The 25,192-nt window shown below is 25.7% G+C and overlaps 1 protein-coding gene and 1 long non-coding RNA gene across 5 annotated transcripts in view; one reads left to right on the plus strand and one right to left on the minus strand.

Moving 5' to 3' along the window:
- The window catches only part of LOC103577020 (terminal nucleotidyltransferase 5C), a 32,227-nt gene extending 8,472 nt beyond the window's left edge, over positions 1 to 23,755 (plus strand). Inside the window, exons 1-2 of one of the 4 annotated variants that reach the window (XM_008557488.2) lie at positions 7,502 to 7,737; positions 20,269 to 23,755. In XM_008557488.2, the coding sequence (XP_008555710.1) occupies positions 20,317 to 21,867 (1,551 nt within the window). In that variant the 5' untranslated portion in view covers positions 7,502 to 7,737; positions 20,269 to 20,316 and the 3' untranslated portion in view covers positions 21,868 to 23,755. Of the gene's footprint in view, positions 1 to 7,501; positions 7,738 to 13,977; positions 14,056 to 19,357; positions 19,724 to 20,268 lie in introns of those variants that run through there. The other 3 variants (XM_008557489.3, XM_008557490.3, XM_008557487.2) reach the window with 3 other exon arrangements.
- Positions 2,639 to 3,573, minus strand: LOC103577019 (uncharacterized). Its single transcript, XR_549391.1, has 3 exons — positions 3,262 to 3,573; positions 3,070 to 3,181; positions 2,639 to 2,980 (listed from the first exon to the last, which is right to left on the minus strand). It is a non-coding gene; the product is annotated as an uncharacterized LOC103577019 (long non-coding RNA).
- Positions 23,756 to 25,192: the final 1,437 nt, after the last annotated feature.

Consider the following 25,192-nt stretch of genomic DNA (forward strand, 5'->3'; position numbering starts at 1 on the left):
CAATTTGGAAGCGATTCAAGTTGGAATAAATAAGAGACGGATTCATTGGCTGCCACGTGACTGGCGCACCGTTTAAATATGCACACACGACACTTGAGTCACGCGTGCTTTATTCTTAAACTCTCTCTCTCCTTCTCTTTAACTATTTTCTTTCTATACTATTTATATATATACACACAAAAGAAAAAATAATTTCTTGGTGCAAGAAAAATTTTTTTCGCCTCTAAAACATTTTTGTTTTCAATTCATAATTCAAAAATTTAAATTTCAAAGAATTACAAAAAAATATCAAATCCACAAATGTTAACATTATTTGAAGTAAAAAATAAAAAATATTAGATAAGGTTAGTATCAGCATACATTTATTATTTAAATAGACTTATAGATATGTATGATATATATCTACATATATAAATATATCATCGTGAGCAACTCGATGAGGTTTCTTTGCTCGTCACAAAACATTATCACGATGTCAGGGTCATGAACAGCTAATGTACGTGATAACTCTATTTTGTTAGTAATTATTTATAAATATAGATTTATAAATTTTACGATTAAATTCTATAAAAAAAAAAAAAAAAAAAAAAAAAAAAAAAAAAAAAAAAATTTCATTAATTAGTTGAAATTTAAAATTTACATAAGAGTCATTAAAACTTTTTTTTTGCAAGAAATTAAATTTTTAACAATTGATATTTGTGGTTCAACAAAAATGTTATCAGTCATCACTTATCTCGGATCAAAGTTAAAAAAATATAACAATTTATAAATTTGAATGTAAGGGGAAAAACTTTTTTTTTTTTTTTTTTTTTTTTTTTTTTTTTTTTTATTATTCCTATTGATATTTTAGTGTTACGGTATGTCAGTTATTGATAACGGAGAATGTCATCCGCAACAGGTGTATTGTATACTCAAGAGAAAACGCACAAAAGCTCCCATCTATTCTCTATTATATTGAATTATTGTTGCTGTATACAAATATATATTTACTCAAGTATTGTATTGATTGATGAAGTTTACAAGACCACAGTAAACTTTGTACCTGCCAGTAAATGTTTAATGCCATTATTATCCATGAATAATTAATTTGTTTGTGGAATATTGTTTATTTAAATGACAATAACTATTTTAATTACTCTTCTGTTTGTTTAATTGTTACTTGGAAGAATTAAAATAACTTTTATAACTAATTATATTTATGCTTTCAAAAGTTTATTGACTGAAAATTTTTATTTTTATTATTCTGTTTTACGCTTATAGAATATATTGTATAATTATTATTTTTTTTATCATACAAGCTCCTAAAAAAAAAAATTTTAAATAAATAAAATTCAATATTCTTAAATATTTTCAAAGATAAAACTTTTATTGAAAATAAACGACCGGCATCAAAGTATTTCATTACGGCCACACTTGAAACATAATAAAAATAAGTGCACTATAAATTATCATTTAAATAACGGGTTGTATAGTGATTGAACAATATCGATGCATTCTAAACACACTGGCTCAGATTGCCTTCAATTATCTCAGTGTCATTATTTCGACACTTAAATTACAAAAATTTATTTTAAATAACACCATAAACTTTTTCATCATATAATTATTTTATGCGCAACTAAAAATTCTATTGTTTTTATTCTTTAATTAAAAAATTAAAATTTTAGATCGGCTTTATCGGTAAACAAGATCTTTAAGCACACCGATAAATAAGTATATTAATGCACACTTAAGCCTGCTATCAATCTTCATGGACGTACAAACATTGTTAACACATTAACACTGACATATGACAACGACTCATCCAATTACATGTAGATCGACAAAACAACAACTTTATTTTTATTTTTAAACTTTACTTTATTTTATTTATCTTCAATTATTTTTATTTTTTTTTATTACAACATTAAAGCTGATATATATTATATATATATATATCACAAAAGGGATAATATTACTGAACCTTGAAAATTTGCTTACATATTTTCAAGTTGTCCTTGATCGCAATACCAACCCTTTGAAGCAATTTCTTAAACTTTTATGTGATACTTAAAAAATCATTTTTTAAAAAAATTTTATTTTATTTTAAAAATGTGTAAAAAAAAATCAAACATAGCTTTTTTTCTAACAGGAGAATCTCATTATTTAAAAATGTTCAATTATTAAAAAAATAAACGTGAGCAGAGCTCTCTTAATTGAAGTGGTTTACTGTATTAGTATGAAATTGGTCGCGCGAGCCTTAGGCAAATGCTACCAACAGCCAAAACTCGGTACGTGCATGATACAATTATCGAATCGTTAAAATATAATTTAAAATGAATTATTGTATATTTTAATAGCTCATTTAAATCTCTATAGCCACAAGCTCGAAACATAAAGTTTATCAAAATATCACGGATTTACATATATTAACTGACGGATTTCATAACTCACATACGTGATTTATGTAACGTTCTATTCAACCTGTAAACATTTAATAAAATGTTATTTTATCTTTAAACTTATGATACTATTCTTCATAAAAGAAATATAATATTTCTTAGAATACGAGTATCTAAAAACAAAGACCAATTATAAAATTAATTTTTTCTAATTAACGAGAACATTAACGTTCAATTAAAAGTAGTGACGTCTTTAGATAATTTCATACTAATTCATTATTACTAATGAATTATAAAGAAATAATTATACCTGTAATGATTAATTTCTTCTGATAAAAGAGATAATTAATAGAACATAAATTAATTAACAATATATTGAAGTAAAAAAACATTATTGGATAATTTGGCGTAGTTTCAGGAGTCATCGCTAAGCGGCGTATGATCACAGTCTTTTCCTCCTCAGATACATGTCATCAACCTTTTAACAGCATTTAGCAATGGCTAGAACATACGCACTTCCTATATTCGTCATGTGTAGGTGGATAAACGTACGGACTCATTCCGGCGAGTTCCTAGGTTTACTGTAGGTAAAACGACTGCTGTGATAATGTATTAATAAGTTAATAGGGTAAAAACATAAAAAAAAAAATGGTAAGAGAAAAAGAAAGGAACACTTGATCGAAATTACCTTTCGCACATTCGCAACTTTGATCGATAACTTGATGGCCTTGATATACATACATGCCCCTTGCCTCGAGTTTTCTGAGGCCGAACTGAAGTAAAAGGCTCCAATCCCGACTCTTAATATATATTATTACTATATATATATTTGTTATACATTGGTGTATGTAAGTGTGGAGTGTATTTTACCTGTACTTACTTCACTAGGTATGGTGAGCGGGTTTTCATAAATTGCCGGTACAACCTGCGGCTCTCTTTGTTAGGATTCCATGATATTGTATATTTATATATTTATATATCTATATATCTATATTGCGTTGTTTATAAATATTTATCTATACTTTGTGTTGTGTAACATAAAGTATACGTATAAATATATATATAAATTGAAGAAACAAAGAGAACGTAAACGGTAACTCACAATGCGATTACTTTAGTTTACCTTTAACTTTACCTTTCTTTAACTCCAATTTAATATTATACTAGACAACAGAATGTTCTTTAACACAGTTATTATGAGAACTAGTCAAGTGTAAATTTATCTTAAAAAATTGTTTTTCAAATTAAATTAATAAATAATGTTTATGTGATAATTTATATTTATTATGAGTATAATTATTGGATTGAGATAAAAAAATAAAAAAAACTTTCAGAGTTTTAAAATAATTAATGAGTGGAATATTATAGATCGGTAAAAATATATATTTATTGATAACGTATAGAAATGATGAGGTGATGTCTTATATATAGCCGGGTGATAAAATTAGTGATTTTTTAATTGATGTCTGCACGATGGATTACGAGGATTAGATGATATTTGTTTCATAAGTTATTTTGCTAGAATTTTTTATCATGTAAGTTTATAATTTTTTAATTTTATTGAAAGTGATCTCGATGTTCTAAATGACTAAAAGGCATCGACCTTCAATACTTTTATACGAAATACATCGAATTATGCAATTTTTGGTCCTTCGAGCCGGGCGATTTTTATCATAATCACATATATAGACTTTATATTTGTCATCGTTACTTATGTAAAGTTGTTACTGGCTATAATAGGAAGTATATCTGATCCATATAATACATATATGATATGTATTACTATCATATATATTGACAAATCTGTTTTGGCTATAATTCGATCCATCGTAAATCATATATTTATGTGACTTGTACAGGTCAGATATGACTCATTTGGAACTGTTAGGCTCATATGCTTTGTATATAGTTATTTTTAGCCAGATAAATATGTAAAATACATAGGATTGTAGCAGATTTATTAAACAGTAAGTAATTAAATTTTTTGGTTAATTTATGTAAACGATTATGACATATTAATAAATATGGTTATTTGCAAGGACGTTTGAGGCCGGATAAAATGTTGTACGTATCATTGGTAGTAACAAACGTCGACACGCCTCACTGAGGTACGAATGAACGTCCTTGACGGCCGTCGCCCAGTAACTGAGCATCTACGCATGCGTTGTTGTTTATTTGTCCGTTTTGTACTTAAATTCTCGTCTTACTTAATTATTGTTGTTATTTATTATGAAATTAATAATAAGCACATGAAAAAAAAAAATTTATATAGATAATTATAAACATATGTGTTAGAATAATATGAACATCATGTAAATTTATGTATTTTTTTTTTTATTGTTTACTATTACGTATCTAAACAGATGATCCTGGCGGATATGAAAGTGTAGAAAGAGCAACTGTAGCAATACAACTAAAAAAAATTAGCAACTTACGTCATCACCACCTTCACTTTATATACGTCGTATATTTAATGTCCCTTCTCTTCTCTGGTACCCAATAGCAATCACTTTTTGTTTTCAATATTAAATTATCTTTTATAATAATTTTTTTTTTTTTAAATAATAGCAATAACATGGGAAAAAAATAAAAAGAGCCAATCAAATTTTTATATTTGAAAATTAAAAAAAAAAAAAGTTTGACCTAAATCTGTCGGAACGTGTGAATAAGACGACTCATTTTGTGCAATAAAAATTTCAATCTTAATGCTCGGATTAACTTTATGATAGTCGTACATTAAAGGGTATGTCCGAAAATAAATACAGGAAACAAAGCGAAAGTTTTACATCAAGACAATCTTAAATAAGTCTTTCTTATCGAAACCTATAATTTTATTTTCTTAAATTTCCAGGTGCAATTACATATAATCAAAAGATTTTTTTTTTAATTATTATTATGGATCAATTAAGAAATTATCCATAATGTTTTTTTTTTATTATTCATTTGTCAATACCTAAGTAACGATTAAAGATAATTAGACTTGAATGAAAATCATTGTAAAGATAATTTAATATCCTCCATGTTTTGTCTTCATTAAAAATACTGTGGGATCAATTGTTCAGAAGATAAAACAATTTAAAGTCAATCCAAAATCATTGATCTCTTGGTATTTTTTAATCAATAAGAACTTACAGGGAATTAAATTACCTTTCCAATGATCATTTATAACATACTTATGTTTTCATTATTATTATTTTTATTAAATTGCAATAACGATAAATACAGTAATGTAATAAATTCCTGAACGTCCGGATCGTCCTGTATAAATTGATCGATCAATAGTCGACGTGAAAGTGAAGATACCGATCTCGATGCAATGTTATTCGCAATAGATTTTTTTTCCGGGTAAGATTCACTGATCTATGTTACATTGTACGATCAATTATTTATATATAAATATATATGTAATCGAGTAAAATGTAAATCCTATCGACAACTATTCACATAAATCGATTACAAAGTATAAATCAAAGACTGCTAATAATTATCCCGGAAGAAAGTATGTTAAGTGTAAGTATCTATAAGTATGTTGGAATTTAGCTGATCTCATTTCTCTATAAAATACTACTATCATCATCTCGTTATAGTAACCAGACAGTAATATCTATATATATACACTACAAGTATAAATGCCACAAGACTATTAAGAAGAAATGTAAGATGACATCAAGTGTGTTGCGAATAAAAAAATTAATTCAAGTAACAGATGTCGTTTACTACTATAACACTAAAATAATTCATCTTTCAGTCTATAAAGCAAGTATTATTGACAAGATAAAGAGAATTCAGTTATTATTTGGGGTTTAGTGAAAAATAGATTGTGTAAGAACAAATATTTATCATCCAGAGGCTACGCGACGACGTTTAATCCTGAGTCTTGACAAATGGGAGAGAAAAGTTTAAGAAAAATATTTTTATTATTTTTAATTACATATTTTTTATTTACGATGCATTTAATGCGTGTTTGTTTTGTTTTTTTTTTTTTGTTAGTATTAATAATAATGGCTTTTATCAGTTTAACGCTGGCCGGACGGACCAATGGACTCGACATCCGTATCAACTATATTTTTTTTACAAATATTATAAAATAGAGAAAATCAATACATTAATTAAATAAATTATAATCTCTAGTTTTTAATAACTTTCAACTGTTAAAAATTTATTGCATCAGTTTAGCTATAGATTCAATTTAACGTGCGTTAAATCTGTAAAAATATTTCATGCAAGGAGTGAAAGAGTTTTACGGTTGTGCAAAAAAAAAAAAAAATTTATCTCCATACTTCAATTTCATCTATTCAGATATTAAATTAGAAAAATTAATCGCAACCTTAAAGAAAAATGTCATTATTTATTGAATAATAAAAAATTTTTTTTCTATTCACAATAACTTACTACTCAACTTGAGGTAGGACAGTTCCATAGCCTATGTAGTGAATAAAAAAAAAAATAATGTCAATAAAGAAATATGTGAGAAAAGTGATTGAAAGTAAAGTGTTAACGCTTTTGTATAGTTGCTGGGTCATCATAAAACGCACTAGTGTCATAAAGGTCTACTGTATAGTGTTACAGATTATTGAATGTAACAACATATATAGTTTTGGTTTCTGGTCTGGTCTGTAGTCTTTGGTCTCTGCAGTACAGCTTTTGCTCTGTACTTATATCTATCGGCGCAATGTAACTATACACATTTAACTATATGTTACTATTACACACTCTTATAACATAGTCGGTATTGAAAGTAGTGGGATTCCTCAGTGGGTTAAAGTAGAGGGGAGAGATACCGGTTGGTACGCGCAGTCGCGCCGGTTTTCCTGTCAGTGTCAATTGATTCGTCGCGGTGTATTGCCGCGAAATTGGAGTGTCACCCAATATTACTGGATAATATTTGTTTAAATATATACTCATATATATATTTGATAAAGTTTATTAACTATCTCAAGACTTTGCCGGTGGATTTATTCACCGAGTCGGTTACAATTTTTTAAATTTCATTTATTAAAATCCTTTTAAACACTGATCGTTCTAGAAAATTCTTAAAGTTTCTACGACAGATCTCTAGTGCAAGTTAAACGTGTTTGATTTTTTTTTTTTTTTTTTAAATATATAACATTTAGTGATTTTTTTTTCTTTCTTTTTTTTTATTATTTTTTTTTTTTTTTTTATTAAGTTGAGAAAAGTATTTCACACAGTATTTAAATTTAAAAATTGTGAATTTATGATTATAATTTAGAGTGAAAATAATATTTATTTGAGATTTAATTTATTATTTAATAAAATAATTTACTCTGTGGAGACGTGATCGGTTGTAGAGACTGTAATAATAAATTAAGAGAATACGTCTTTAATCGAGTGAGATGTAAGTATTTGTTACATATATGTTACATATATTTTTGTTATTATGTTAGTTAATAAATATTGTTACGTAATTACGCTATCAGCACCATATGCTACATCAGCCCATTCATTACATTGTTTTTTTTTATCATTTATTTATTTTTCTGAAATTAAATTTTTTTATTTATTTTTTATAAAAATAAAATTCCTACATTTTCTTATCACTTGCGATTTAATGAATTATTTATACCTCAGTAATTATTTCTCAGAAATTCAAATTGATCGTTTATTTTTTTTTTATAATCTATTATTCGATTCTTGAATAATCGATTTCTTAGAATTTCTTCTTCCTTAAATAATTAAATAAAAAAAAAATATCAATTAAAATTTAAGTAAAAATTTTTTATTGTCTAAGTGAAAGGATACCTGTTGATCGCAGCTGTCGATTATTTTAAAATTTCCGGGTAAAAGTTATAAAATATATTTGTAGGGTAATTTTAGTATATTTTATAATAAAATATTTGAAATTTAAAATAAACGGATGAGATAAACTTAAATAATCTTTACAGATCAAAGTACAGAAATAATCAATAAGAGTTCATTGAACTTAATATTATTAAAATCCATTTATTATAAATTAATAGATTACTTATCTTATATGTAAATTGATTTTCTTGGATAAGTTATTTAATGAGTAGGGGATGTATGTAAATAATAATTAGCAGATAAAGATAAATCGTAGAGATCAATTGACTAGAATTATTGGGAAGGAAGTGATGTTTGTATAATAAATAAAATTAAAAAAGAAAAAAAAAAATAATAATAATAATAAGTCGTAGTGATAGCGTGTCTAACAAGTTTTATCGCGACAATAAATTACCAAGCAATGTAACCAGCAACGTAATATTTTTATCACAGCTCTGATTACTCGACACTACGATAGATAGTACGCGAGTTTAAATAAATATCAGAAATAATAATAATAATAATAACATACCTGGTATTTACTGATATATTTATATTTTTATTATATAAATTTTTTTTTCTATCAGAACAATAATAATTATTTTTGCTGTTCACTCATTTTTATATAAATATCCAACAAAACAATAAATATACATCATTGGTAGTCAATGGATAGGAAATTTAATTTCCTACAACTTGAGTCCCTGTAAACTTAAAATCTTTTAAGTCACAGCTGTTTAAACAATTTCTGTATTTTTTTTAACTCTATACTAGTTCCAAGACTTTAAATCCTTTTATCTTCTAAACTATTGATTCTACGGTAATTTAAAAAAAAAACTGAAATTGTCGCAAATTTAATTTTCTTTAAATTTTTACTGACTGAAAATTAACGTAAGATCAATAATTTAAAAGCTACCGCCATTAGTAACAGAGATTTAGGCAACGGAATGAAAAAAAATTTATTTTTTTTGAAAAGTATGACTTAAATTTTCAGTAAATTGAAAAATAATGATCATAAGTTCGTACATAAGTGTAGTATATGTATTGAAGGAGACAGTTTTATATAAAATACGATAGAAGTTTAAAAGCTGCTAGAATGCTCGAGAAGCTCCGGGAATCCTCGAGTGAGCACGCGTCCACACCCGGTTATTGGCCTGTGTTGCTCAGATATACACCTATATATATATACATATGTATATATGTAGCAATGTTAGTACATAGCATATATATAGCAGTGTCAGTGAGTACCAGCAACACGGTTACAATACATTGAAAGCGACCTCTCTTGAGAGGACAAGATGTGGGTTGACGGCATAGAGGATACTGAAAATTTATTGATCGATGCTTGATCTTGCGCGCCGGCAAACTCTTTCGCCGGCAGGACATTCACCTTATCGGGTTTTTCAAATTTTTTAAAATATACTTAAGTTCAAATATTCATTCTCGTTTATCAGTTATCAAACAATTTAATTTTAATACATAATAAATTTTAATTTTATAATTCCATAGATAACAATAAATTTATTCAGATTAATTATTTCAAATATTTGAATTGAATTGTTACCATATATAGATATACTAAAACTTAACTCATTCACTGGATGTCTAAATTAACGATTTATTAAAAAATTTCGCAATCGATCGCTGACAATTTTTACGCGGATTTCATACGGTATTGAATAAATATTTCATTTTTCTTCCATTCTATACTTGCATTTCAACAATATTTGCCTATGATAATAATAATAGTTACCACAGATGCTGAATAAATAGTTTTACCTCAACAAATATGTGCGAGCATTCAAACAGGGATCCGCCTTTTTCAGTCCGAATTTTATTTTTCTATTTAGTTTTAATTAAAAAAAAATTTTAATTATTTTTATTTTAATTGGTAATAAGACGTCAAAAAATTTCAATATTCCAACATTTTTTTTTTTTTAATCATAATTCAAATTTTTGATAATTGTTACTATTTTCTTTTTCAATTACAAAACACAATTAATTATTTTATTTGATGATTATAAATAAAGAATGACTTCATCGCTAATCACGTTATTAGTGTGTGATAATTGGTAATTAATAAAAAAAATAATTCCATGTATATATATAATAAGTATTTGTCAGACATTGTAATTAAATTACTAATAATAACTAAAATAAAAAAACTCCGTTTACTTTTATTTTTAACGAAGCAATTATTTCAAATATCGTTAATATTTATTTTTATTAAATGTATAATTATATAAATATATATTTACACATCGGGTAAAAATACAATTCTTCTTATTCGGCACAGTTTTATTTATATCTCTATCTCAGTTCTTAAACTCTCCCCTAGTATTATGAATAAAATAGAATAGAATAAATAAATTTATTTTGTTCCTCGGGCCATCAATTTTATTATTAAAAAAATAATTAATTTAATTAATAAGTTATTAATAAAATAAATAATGAATTCATGAAATCGTTGAATAATTAATGAGTAATTAACAGCGTACAGTGATGACCTTATTTCTAAAATTGAGGATCGAGGCTGAAGAAATCAAAGCTAACATATCGAATAATTATTGAGTTAATGTTGATTAACTTCGCGCTACCTTCGAACGTGTGACCGCATTTTCACATGTGTCCATCCCAGAATAAGTCCTCGTATTTATGTATATTTATATATATTTTTATACGTGTATATATATATATATATCTCCTAATAGTTAACCCTCTTTAACTAGCAGTGTGCCTACATATATATAAATATAAATTTAAAAAAAAAAATTACAAAATAACGATAGAGTATGGAATTTTTCCTTGGCATTAAAAGAGCAACGCTGGCTTATTCTCAACGCATTTTATTTATTGTAGAATAGAATGAAAGTGGCCTCCAAGATGTCCACAGTTCTCTACACAATGTCCTTCATTGTATATGTATATATATATATATATATTTAAATAATTAACTACAGGGAGAGAAATTTACGGTAACAATTGCAATATATTATGGAAATAGTTCCCATATCGTATGGTAACAGATTATTTAAAATATTGATTATAGGAATGCCGCCCATACAAACTATAATAACCACTCTTGTCTATATGGATTTTATTTCCATACGATATCGAAACATTTCCTGTAAATTATGGTAATAATTCCAATGTCATTATAGTAACTATTATGGAAATATTTATTTTGGAACCGTTCCAATGTGATATTGTAAATTTTTATTTTTTTTATATAGACAAATGTTCCTTAGGCTAAAAAATGTCTATTATTTAAAAATTTGTTCCCGAAATCAATAAAATGAATATTTATTTATTATTTAAAATAAATTTTTTTATACAGAAATTTAAAAATAGAGTTGGTTTAAAAAATAACAGCTGATAAATGTAAGCATTGAATGCTGTAAAAAAATGTAAATAGAACAAGTTAACCGGATGCGTTGATAAAATAATCAAATGTGGTTTTTATGATAATTCATTTACATTTTACTATTATTATTATTTGTTTTTTTGATTTTTTTTTTACTTAAACTATTTATACGATCATCCATTTGTTTTACGTACAAGGTCAAATGAAAAAAAAAAAAAAAAAAAAAAAAAAATTCATTTTTAAAATAGTTGACAACAAAATAATTTTATTTGTTCTACTAAAAATAAAAAATGTTTAAATTTCAAGTGACGATAATTGCGTCAGGTTGAAACATTTTTTTTTCTGTCTTTTCTTTACAGATCTGGTTTATTTAAGACCAAAAATAACTCGACAAAATTAGAGATATAAATTTTTTTTTATTTCGTTTTGCTTTTGAAGAAATTCGTTTGTTGCATTCGTAAGACGAAACTGGCTACAAGGAAACTAACGAGCCAAATTTTTTTACTCTTTTATTTTTCAAGCCTCATTAAATAAAACACCAACGAAATTGGCTAAGGAATTTTTGAAAATATTTTCAACTAAATTTACTGGAATGAAGTTAAAAAAAATAAAAATGTTTATAACATTTTTCAATTAAATTAAATTTTATCACGCAATAAATTTATTACTTGCAACAATATATATTTAAATGATATTTATAGATAAATTTCTATCGCAGTTAAAAATTAATAAATTTGAAAGAAAAAAAAAAATACTTTTCTAACATGACAAGATAAATCTTTTTTATTTCCTTATAAGTTATTTTAAGAAATTCCTTACAACATACATGCTACCTTATTTATATTTATGGATTTTAATATATAATATATATATATATATATATATATATATGTACATATTTGTATTTTAAGTTTACCAAGGTATATATCAAGTTGTCGCACTTAATGTTACGTAAATCTATGCAACTCAAACTCCAACATTGCATACTTGTATATATATCTAATGCATGATTATAAGCAAACACGCGTACAATTTAGCTTCGCGGTTCGTTGAGCCACTCTCATCATCTAGTGTAACTCTTGTACATAAATTAACCGCGAAATTTAAACAAAAATTTTAATTGCCAAAATTTAACTTGGTAAAAAAAAAAATCTAAATTTGACTTTTTTGACTTAAATGGACTGAGTAGGTCAAGTTAGCCAAAAGCAATTCAAAACCGAATAAAAGACACGTTTGATTCCGGTTATTTTTTTGATTCGGGTTTTTTCATACTTTTTGATAAAATAGACATTTCAAGAAATTTAATTTTTTTTTTAAACTTTATATTTTTTACATACAAGTAAATTTTGACACACAGATAAATTTGAATAGTTATAGCAAGTAAACAGTTTGCATGGAATGTTAAATGCCCGTCTAAGCACATCAACAGACCGATTTAATTTAGCTGATTGAGTTACTGCAACTCGAAATATCTCTGAGCGTAATTTAACTAATCACGTTAAAAATAAATTGGATTCACATACATGTCATGTCTTCTTTATTATAAAAGGCAGGAGATCTATAACATACGGGAGATTTTTAATAAAAAAATAAATATACAATATATTTACTTATTTATTTATTATCCAATCTAAATTTGTATACTGTTAATGAAGATAAAATTAATTATCAATTTACATTCCTATGATTAAATTTACGAGTTTACTTGCATTATTATTATTATTATTCATGTAATTTAATTAATTAATTATAATAATAATAATAATAATAAAGGTTAAACAGATGGAGGAACACGCGTAGTGACCGCATTGTTCATTCATGTCCGATGAAATTGGGTTCCATAGATGATACAAATGATGACGAATAAAATAAAATACAGTTTATGCACTTGAACAAGTTAAAGAGGTCATACAACGGCTAATGCTCATAAACATATATATTGACTATATTTTTTTTCTATTTATTACAATTACTATTAGTATTTTTTATAAAGTAGAAAAAATTGAATAGTTATAAAATAATTACTCGTGATTAAAAAATAATAAGTGTAATTTTGTACTAAAAATAAAAGAATCTCTTTACTTTGATAAAAAATATAACAATAATTTGGTTGGAAAAATAATTTCGAGGAAGAGGAAGTAGTGTAACATATATGTGGGCGGGCGTCACATATAGTCATGATTATCTACATAAATAAAAGCTTTTTTTTTACTTAAGAAATCTAAAAATAGTTTACAGTCCATAAAAGGAAATGAATCATCATTATTGTCATGAACTAATTAAATTTGTTTTTTTTTTTTTTTTTCATATAATTATCAAATAAAATTTTTAATTTTAATTGTCAATATAAAGTAAAAATAAATTGTTGAACGGTCAAGGTAGCATTTTATTTCTTTAATGTTATATTTTTTCAGTGTCTTAAAAAAAAATCTATGCAGACCTTATGTTGTGCAGCTGTCTCGAGACTCGATGCGAATTACAGTACAGACGATAATCGAGTGAAAGGCGCAGGTGAAATGCTAATTAAATATACTGAGAAAATAAACGAATATTGACAATTTTTATTTTTATTTAAATTATTAACACATATTAATAAAAAAATGCTTGTGTTTTTTATTTATTAATATTCATTGCTGTAATAATTATTCAAATTTACGTTTGTTGACACAAGTTAGCCCGAGTTAACATTAAAGCTTAATGCACAGTATATTTTTATTTGTGTCAGTTATTATGATGTAATCGTAAGAAAAGTCAATTGATATTGTCGTAAAGTGATTAAAAAAAAATATATATATATTTTTAAAATTTTTATTTTTTGTTAATTTATCAGTGGACTGAAGTAGAGAAAAAGTAAATCAAGTTGATTGAGGGCGTTTGAATAATCACGAGGGAATTGATAGAGTAGAGATTACTTGGGTAGCCAAACATTGATGTATATATATGAGAACAAGAAGATCAGATGAATATGTAAATTAGAAGGTGGACTACAAATAGTGTAAAACTGTCGTCGATGAAAGAGTTAAATTCAAATTTGTTTTTCTTTAATATAGACTGTAAAAAATTTAAGTACCAAATCCAAAACTAATGTAGAGCGGGGGTGTGAAATTAACAGAAGTTTATTTTGATATAAAACTCCGGGAATGGATGTCGATTTACATAAAATTCGATTTTTTTCAATGTATAGATTGTATACTAGTTCATCTTTATTGTTTAATGTAGAGAGTTTTTAAGTGGGGGGAAACCATCTAAAGACATTAGATAGATCTACAGGAAAAACTATGGCCTTGTTAAGGTGAACACTTATAGGCTTCGTGACGACGTAAACCAGAAGTATATATTATTACATCTACGTCGTTATACTTCTTTTAATTTAATACTATTAATTATAAAGTTTTTTTTTTTTTTTAATTAAAAAAATTTTAAATCAGCCGTTAAAAACAAAATTTTTTTGACTTAATTTTTAATTAAAAAATTTGTTTACCAACAAATTAAATTGGCCAGCGTTTTTTACTACATAGTTAGAGTATGAGTCACTTTATTTAATATTATTATTATTGTTTTTTTGTTATTATTCTTGTTGAAAAATAATGTGGGAAGAAAACAGGTGCATCTTGAAGTGATTCAATCAGCATCAATGCATGACGCAATTCCTCATACATATATATTTATATAAATACAACATAATGTAATGTAAGTTCCCACGTGCTCAAGACAATTCACCATACACGTTTTATATTCTACACTATATATATTAATTTATTAAATTATTTAAGTATGTGAGTTAAATTATAAATTAACGCGCGGCATTCAAATTAAATTATTATTATTGAATTAACTATATATTATTATTTAAAATTAATTTGAATAAAAGGAATAAAGATTATTTGATGAAAAGAATATATTAAAAAATTACGGAGGATAAATTTATAAAGTTATATATTTTTAATAAAAAAAGTTTTTTTTATAAGAAAGTTTTAAAACGCGAAAGTTTTTAAGCCGTTTTTTATTGTGTAATACCAGACCTTTGTATTCTAGATTAACAGTATATATTTGAAAGGTCAACGATAATAAAATCAACTTAATTATTATTTTAATATATTATTGTTATTATTATTTTTTACAAGATTCAGTACCATTTTATTTTAGATTATTTATAAAAAATATTTTGTTATTTTTAACTTTTAAAAGTCACTCGCTAATTTTTTTCCTCCCCATTTTGTCTTTCTTTATCTATTTATATAAAAAAAAAAGTCCAAGTGCAGTTGGAAATAAATAATTAATAAGGTTTCTTTAGTATATACGTAATCTTGTGTATGCAATTAATTTTTATTTAACAAAAATAAATTTATAGGTCATTTTATCAAAATTGTATCGTATATTTGAATATTATTTAACAAAAAAAACATATATACATAAATTATTAATGGTAAAATATTCAAAAATAATTTATGTATTATGTTAACATGTTAGTGTTGCTGCATGTATAGTTATTTTCTCTTTCACTCTTTCTCTATAAATATCTTACGGTCCTGCTGTGCGGGAAAGTAGTTTGTGAGCAAATTATTATTCAAAAATAAATTTAAATAAAATATTAATTTTTTTTTTTTTTTGGTTTTTGTTTTATAATATCTCGATTATTTTGAAATTATTTTAGAATCGGTTATTTTTACTCAGGAGCGGCGGTGAGTCAGAGGAATAGAATCCGCGATTTATAAAAAAATATAAACGCGTTCCGGGATATCAATAAGAGAAAATTTAATTTTATTTTCAATTTAGTACATGGCCTGGTCGTTCATGTGTCTATCTGTAGTCACGATAACCGATGCATGGAATAAATCCAATTTTTTTTTTTCTTAGTATCGTGATTACGTTAAAGTAGGACTGTAATATTTATTGAACTGCTTTTGTTTATAAATAATTATCAGTAATTGTGCTCGATTAAAATAAAAATAAAAATTTTTTTAGTTTTTAATATAAAATAAGTATATGTCATAGATGATCATCAGAAAGGAAATTTAATTTTCTATAACTATTTATTAATTAAAAAAATACTATAGAATCAATACATAAAAAATTTATAATAATCTAAACAATATCTTTTATAATCAAGTTATCAATAATTTCATTAAAAAAAAATTAAATTTTTAATTAATTTAAAATAATAATAAATTTAAAAAACTTAGATAAGTAAAAAAAAAAAAAAAAAAAAAAAAAAATAGGAATAGTTTATCAAGAATATTCTCGAAGTTGATAAGTTAAAAGCAGCATTTGTTTGTATAAATATGAATGTAGGGTAAAACCTAATTCGATTTGCTCTAGTAGTTGTTTAGCTGTCTATAATTCTCAGCGAATAATAGTTATTAATATTTAAACATGACGATGTTACATGGATTATTTATTGAACTGGAGGTTTATAATATTAAGTGCAATATAACACAAACGTGATAACGTATACCACACATCTATATATACATATAAAAAACGAAAATGTACATGGATATAATAGATAACTATAGACCCACGTGCTATTTCTCTTTGCATGACCGATAGATCTACAGACTACTGCTCTACAGTCCACACTTTACACTATACACTAAAAACACAGAGACTTTAGTCTATAGTGCAAATGTTAACTCAAATATGCATAACGTCTATTCTGTCGCCATCTTGCTCTTATTAATCTTGCAGTATATAGGTCACCAAGTAAAATATATATTTTATTTACGACGCGCGCGGATGAATCATTTATACATTTTATTATTTAGTCTTACTTGTAAAAAATCGTTTGTCCTATTTGTTCATTTTTTTTTTTTTTATTTTTTTTTTAATGTCTCTATTTAAAAAATAATTACAAGCGGTAAAAGAAGAATTTAAATTTTATAATCGTTAAATTCCACATTGAGTACGTGAGATACTTTTATATCTGTCAGGGTAATTATCCTCTGTAGTGCAATTAAAGTCTTGGAATTCTTTTAATTGTCGATTTATTTATCTATTAAATAAAATTTTAAAATCAACACGCAAATATTATTACATTACTTAAAAATACTTTAATAATTCTGTTAAGCAATGTCAATAACTGGAGTATGTTATTATTAAATTTAAAAAAAAAACAACATAACATATTTTTCTTATGTACCAAGAAAACTTTGCGGAAAAAAATCGCTCAAGTGGATTCCGTTAATTATATGACATCCAAAATAAAAATAATAATAATTCTTGAGTAAATAAGATTGTTGTGTTATTATTATATATTTAAAAAAAAATATTTTTTATTTTTAACTGATATTTTATTCTCAATGTCAAAGTACTTGAATTTTATCTCAAGGTATTTTAATTTTGAATTACAGATCGAAATTCTACATACAAATTTTATAAATTTACTCAAATTTTTCAATAAATCAAAATGAAAATAAAAAAAAAAAAATGAGGTCAATATACTCAAGAATACTTAAATTATTTAATTAACACAAATATTTTTATTATTTCAGAACGAAATAAAGACAAAAAACAGTTTATATAATTATTAATTAACACCGAAATCCAAGTATTTATAAAAATAAAAAAAATATTTAGCCAAATGTTTTATTTTTTTGCTGTTAATTTCTTTTGCAAATAAAATTAAATGCTGAAGAAAATTACGCAATTAAATTTGATTGAACTGTTAATTTATGTATGGAGTTAATATCAGTCTGCTTCATTAAAACTGACAGTTGTTATTTTAATAGCTGTTTTGAATATCAAAATTATTTTATATCAGCTTAAGAAAACGTTATTTATATGACAGCTTGTAAATTTTTTTATTTATTTTGTGCTTAAATTCTTTTGTGAAATTCAAGTCTTTTGAAAATTAATATGCTTAAAAAATTAAAAAAATTTACAAGCATATGTCAATAATTGGAGCATCGCCGCAGAATGTCAATAATTAGGACATTAGCTCAGAATCTCAATATTTAGGTCGTTGAATTTAATAAAAGTAAAAAATAATTTTAAGTATTAGTTTTATTTAAAAATTTAATTGCAAAACAATAAAACCCCTGGCGTAATTCCAGTAATTGTTATCCAGATTAAAATACCGATAAATAAATTTAAAAAATATTAGATAATGTTATCTTCGCAACATGTAAACTGACGTAGGAGTAAATCGATACTCAATATATCGGTCGTAAGAAATATAAAATTGCGTATTAAATACATTTGACGTCACAAGTTTGCATTAGGAAGTAGGATCAACGATCCTGATCTCATCAAGAAGTTACGTAGGAAAAGTTTACTCTTTTTTTTTTTTATTTATTTATATACATATAAAATATCGCATGTAACGCCTCTGCATTGCTCTCTTTTTTTTTTTTCTCTCTAGTTCACTACTGGTTAGTTTTCTCTATCATTTTATCTCTCCGGTTCTCTCAACTGTAGACTATTTTCAACCCTCAACTTTCTTTTATTTTTTATTTTTTTTTCAACCACCGTATTCAGCCATCGCCCCTACTCAGATCGGCAATTCATTCAGCTGGCGCCCACGCTACTCCTCTCTGACCCCGTCTAGTCTATGACGTCATTCAAACTACGAGTTCGCGCAAATTCAACTCTGCGTATTATACACAAGTCTGCCTCCCATTTTATTTAACTCAAAAAAATTTATAAAAACTTTTTTTTTATTATTTACAATCATTAATTACATATTTATCCTTCATTATTGTCACATACGCATACTTATTTTTTTTTTTGATCAATCAATTGATTAAATCATCATTGTGGGGTAATATGGCCATGTAAAATTTTGAAATTAAAAAGATGGCCATTTTACCCGTGATCTACCTTGTATATATATATGTATGTTAAGAGTGTAACATATGATACTGTACTATAGAGCCGTAGTAGTAGCAGAGCATAAAGAACAGACAGAGCCATGTAGTAGTAAAGTCACAGGCCGAGTGAGCCTTTCACTCTCGTACTCACTTCAGTTCAGCTTTACCACTTGATCCATACGGATCTCGTTTATCAAACCTCAGACCGTTTATTTTACATAACATATCTATCTGTATTATTCAATAATTTAATAACAGTTTATATACGCTTATTCAGTATAAATTATTATTATTATTATTATTATTAATAATCATTTTTTTTCGTTTTTATATAAATTACGTAAGACTTGAACGGATTGTCGTCGACCGGGGTACATATTTTTTTTAAAATTACTATGTGTTAATATATTTTTTAGTGAATTTATTGCAGTAACTTGATATTTATAATTTATCAAGTGACTGAACAAGTTTTGTTAATTATTTTATAAAAATTATATATAATTGGAGGAGAATGAGATTTCCTGTGATAAAAGTTCATTTTAGTTTTAATCATTTTTTTTTTATGACGTTCGTTCTGAGAATTTAAATAATTAGTGTTGCTAATTAGAAAATTAATTTTTTTTTCTTCAGATTTAAATTTATTAAAAAAATGTTACGTTATAATTATAACATATGTCGCGTTATTTCACTAGAGATACCAAGTGTTGAACTTGGACAGTTAAATAAATAAAAGTGTTTAAAAATAATTTAGTTGATATATTTTATTTCGAAATTTAAAAATAAACGCATTGATATTTGGGATTAAAAATGATTGCGATAAAATTTATGTGGCTTTTATTGTAGTAAATTAAATTCTATAGAAATTTTGTCGTATTTAAAAAAAAAAAAAAATACAATAATTAAAATTTTGTTACAGTGTGGCTCCCTGGATATCGACGAAGCACGACAACGCCGAGTGAATAGAATGGAGTCTCTCTGTCAAGTAGTATCCAAAAGCGTCCAAATCAGCCGCACCCCTAGCAAAGAAGACACCAAAAATACCAGCACCAGTGACGATAACAACAACCACGACAACACCAACAACAATATTAATAATATTAATAATAATAATAATAATAATAATAATAATAATACTCACACCATCAGCAACACCAATAACACCAGTACAACCACCAAGAACAACTTAAATAGCTCACGAAGCTACAAATCGTCTCTAATAAATAGCATAATCGACAGCAGTGGCGGCGGAAATGGGGGTGGTGGTGGCGGAGTCAATAACAGCAGCAAACTTCACAAAGACAGCGACTGCCCAAATGATCCCCAGCAAAGACTCGCAGTGTTATCATTCGAGCAGGTGCGTCGGCTAAACGACGTTATGAATGAAGTTGTGAGTATTCACGGGCGCGGTAATTTTCCGACTCTCGAAGTGAAGTTGCGTGATTTAGTGACTGTTGTACGTTCAAAATTAGAAGAAGATCCTAGTAATGGTGGTGCTGGTATGCGGGTACGCGACATTCGTCTTAACGGTGGTGCAGCATCCCACGTACTTGCAACAGAGTCCCAACCATACAATGACTTAGATTTAATATTTGCGGTTGAATTAACAACACCGCGTAATTTTGACCGTGTCAAGGCGGCGGTTCTTGGTTCGCTTTTCGATTTATTGCCAGAAGGTGTCAGTCGCAAACGAATAACCACTTGTAGTCTTAAAGAAGCATATGTTAGTAAAATGGTTAAAGTTAATGACGGTGACAGATGGTCATTGATATCTTTAGGAAATTCACGTGGTCATCGCAATGTTGAACTTAAATTTGTCGACACAATGAAACGTCAGTTTGAATTTTCTGTCGACTCATTTCAAATAGTTCTCGATTCATTGCTGCTGTTTTATGAATGCAGTAAACTACCAATTGGTGAAAATTTTTACCCAACAGTTGTCGGAGAATCAGTTTACGGCGACTTTCAAGAGGCGCTTTATCATCTACACAAGAAATTGATATCAACAAGGCATCCGGAAGAAATTCGCGGTGGCGGATTGCTCAAGTACTGCAATCTTCTGGTTAAAATGTACAAACCAGCCCTACCTGATTACATGAAAACACTTGAACGGTACATGTGTTCAAGATTTTTCATCGATTTTCCTGACATTAATCAGCAGCAGGCTAAACTAGAGAATTACTTGTGGAACCATTTTGTTGGGCCAGAAGAAGAATCATTAAAGTATCAGTACCTGATGTTGCTGCAGAGCGTCGTCGAGGAATCGACCGTTTGTTTAATGGGACACGAGAGAAGACAAACACTTGCGTTGATCGAGAATCTTGCCTTCCAAGTACTCTACCAAGAGCAGCAGCGACTAAATAGTCAGCAGTCAGCTGCAGCAGTTGCTGCCGCAGCTGCAGCAGCCGCTAATGGACAACCAGCTTACGTTTACACCAACACGGGATTCTATTATCCGGTCATACCAACCGCTTGTTACACGTGTACTTGTAATTCGTGGATGGCATGCTCATCGTGATGTGATTGTGATAATAATAATAATAATAATAATAATAATAATAATAATAGTAGTAGTAATAATAATGATAATAATAATAACAACTATTATTATTATCATAATGCTAATGATTGTAATGTTAATTAATTAATTAATTAATTAATTAATCATTTATAATTTTATTTATTATTTTAATATCTATCATTTATTTTAAATATTATAAACTGCTCCAAGTTGGATAGTCAATGACAACTCAAGATCTCTGTTTATGATGATCATTATCATCGTCAATTTAAATTTGTATTATTACTATTATTATTAAGATTATTATTATTATTATTATTATTATTATTATTTTTATTTTTATTATTATTTTTATGATTATTATTATTGTTATTATTATTATTATTATTATTATTATTATTATTATTATTATTATTATTATTATTATTATTGCCATGATCATTTATTGATGAAATACTTTATTTATAAGTGATAAATGATAAATTTCAAAGACTACTACGATAATTATGAAGATGATGAGGATTTATGAAGAGAAATAATTGTAATAATTAATTGATCGTTAATTATAAATACTGAATTTTTATGCGCTTTAATTTTCATTATTATTATTATGTTTATTTTATTATTATTATTATAATTATTATTATTATTATCACTATTATTAATATTATTATTGTTAGAATGTGACTGATTATGATGATGATTAAATGCAAAGAATGGATTTTTGTTATAATGATTAATCGGGTGAAATTTGTTATAAATTCTAGTAGGTGTTAAATATATATTTATATATATGAGTAAAAATATATTGATTGTATGTGCAAGTGATGTGTATTAACAATGGCCAATTTAAAAATTTTATATTATTAATTAAATAACATCACATTTATTGTATTTCAGACAAATAGATTTAAAGTCCATTCAAGTTATTAATTCAAATTTTTATTCTATTATTGTAATTATTCTTAATCCGGTAGCAGTTGTTTACGTTTTTTTTTATATTATAGGCTTTATAATGTCCAAAAATAATCTACCAAATATCGAAAATGAATTTGGAAATCTAATGCACACCTCATATGCTTGTATACGAAAAAAAAAAATTTACCGAGAGCTGTTAACTTTTTTTTTAACTTTTAAAATATCATTAAACGGAATTTATATAATTTTCACTTGGCTCCGTTTTAAGATTAAATAAAAGGTATTATAAAAAAATTATGTTAATTAATTAATTACGAGTTTTATGGTTACGTCAGACGATCACACCAACGGATGACTATAATTAAATATTTGTAACAAAAATATGTTAATTATGTAAAGTAGACTAAAAATTAAATAAAAAAACGTCCTGATATATATTTTATTGTATAAATAATATATGTATACGACTTGATGGTAAAAAAAATTGAAAGTAATAATAATTTTACCGCATTGACAATTGAGGTGTGCAATTTAGTGAAAAAAAAAAAATAAAATAAAATAAAATAAAATTACGATCGTTAACGGATTAAGTCATTCCGAAAGAGATAAAAATTCGATACTGGATTATTAAAAAAAAAAAATAAATAAATAGATGTTTTAATTATACTATAATTTAGTTATTATTATTGAAAATTATAAATTAATTAGATATTCTGGAAATAACAAATAATGAATTATTGGGCGAGGAATTGCTTTGTAAAAATATAATATAACGACGGTTAAAATAATTAAAATAAAATATATATGCGTATATTATTATTACTATATAAAGTAATATTCATACATGAATATAAATATATATATATATATATACATATTAATGAATATTAATTATTAATGTGTGGCTGTGATCACATTTCATTTTTAGATATCTACAAACTTGTAAGATTTTCAAACAAAAAACTAAAGAAATTAAAAAAAAATCATTTACTATAACTATATATATATATATATATATATATATATAGTTGTGCGAAAATTAAAAATGTGTGCATATGTAAAATGTATTTTTAATTAAAACAAAAAAAATTAAAAAAAAAAAAAAAGTTATAAATAATTAGCTCACTTTATTTCACACAGTAGGCATTTTATATAAATATATATATATTAATTGTAAATTAATTAATTAATAAATCATAATCATTTTTTTTAAATTTATCATATAATCTACTAAAAATAATTAAATCTAAATCCTAGAACCCTCTAATTATAAGTCGACAAAAAAATAAAAAAAAATAAAAATAAAAAATGCCTACTCGCAATTTGTGGCACGTTGCAGACTAAGTATGAAAATAAAAAAAATTATGATTGTTATTTTTTAATAATAACTTTTAAAAATTGACTGTAAAAATCCTCGCCTACTGCAACGCTTCCGTCAATAATTTTTTTTTAACAAAACAAAAAACAAGTTTAAACATTTAAGTGTATTTAGAGTATATATGTACACTAAACTAGTCTTCTTAAGCCACGCTTGCATAATTTTCTTTATTAGATTAATCATTATTTAATAATATAATCAAAGTTTGAGCAAAAAAAATAAAAATAATAAATTTAAGTCCGAACAATAAATATCAGATGTACTACATATGAAATAAAAGAAGGTTTGTATCGAATATATATTTAAAAAATATAATTATATAGGTAATAGACTGCGATCTCTCAATCGGTTCGATGTATTGACGTATGACCCCATAAACTATACACATATACATTAAATAGAACAATCTTTAATTAATATATATCTTTAGTCATACCTATTAAACATTAGCTAGAGCATTCTTAAGGACGGGGAGAGGGGAGAGATGTAACGGTTTAATTTTTTTCGATTTATCGTACTACAAAAAAACTAAAAATTTATGGAAAATTCAAAAACTTTCTTTTGATCAACTAAAAATTGTGATATTTTTTTCAATAATTCAAATTATTGTCAGGTCACACATCCCTAAAATTTTGATATTTTATTTTTTCTTTCAGTCGTAAAACTCTATCACTGCCTTTTTTCGTCGATAAATTTATTCTCAATTGTATTTTCTTCACACTTATTCTGTCGAGCGAAAGTAAATCTTAATGTTAGTCTTTTAACATAACAAAAAAAAGGACAAGTTAATAAAAAGTTAAAAGACATTAAACTGGTTTTTCAAGTTATTAAGACCGCTGATAAAAAACAATCCTCGTTTATAACATCAGGGAGCATCCTTTCTTGTACTTATATATTAACGCTCTTTCTACTATTTTTAAAATAGCAATATTCATTTTTTTTTTTTTTTTTTTTTTTTTATTATTTAATTTCTTACACCACTTTCGTAATTTTAATTAACCACCAACTTTTTTTTGTTGGCATTAA

The sequence above is a fragment of the Microplitis demolitor genome, chromosome 9, assembly GCF_026212275.2.
Source record: "Microplitis demolitor isolate Queensland-Clemson2020A chromosome 9, iyMicDemo2.1a, whole genome shotgun sequence".
Classification (NCBI taxonomy): Eukaryota; Metazoa; Arthropoda; class Insecta; order Hymenoptera; family Braconidae; genus Microplitis; species Microplitis demolitor.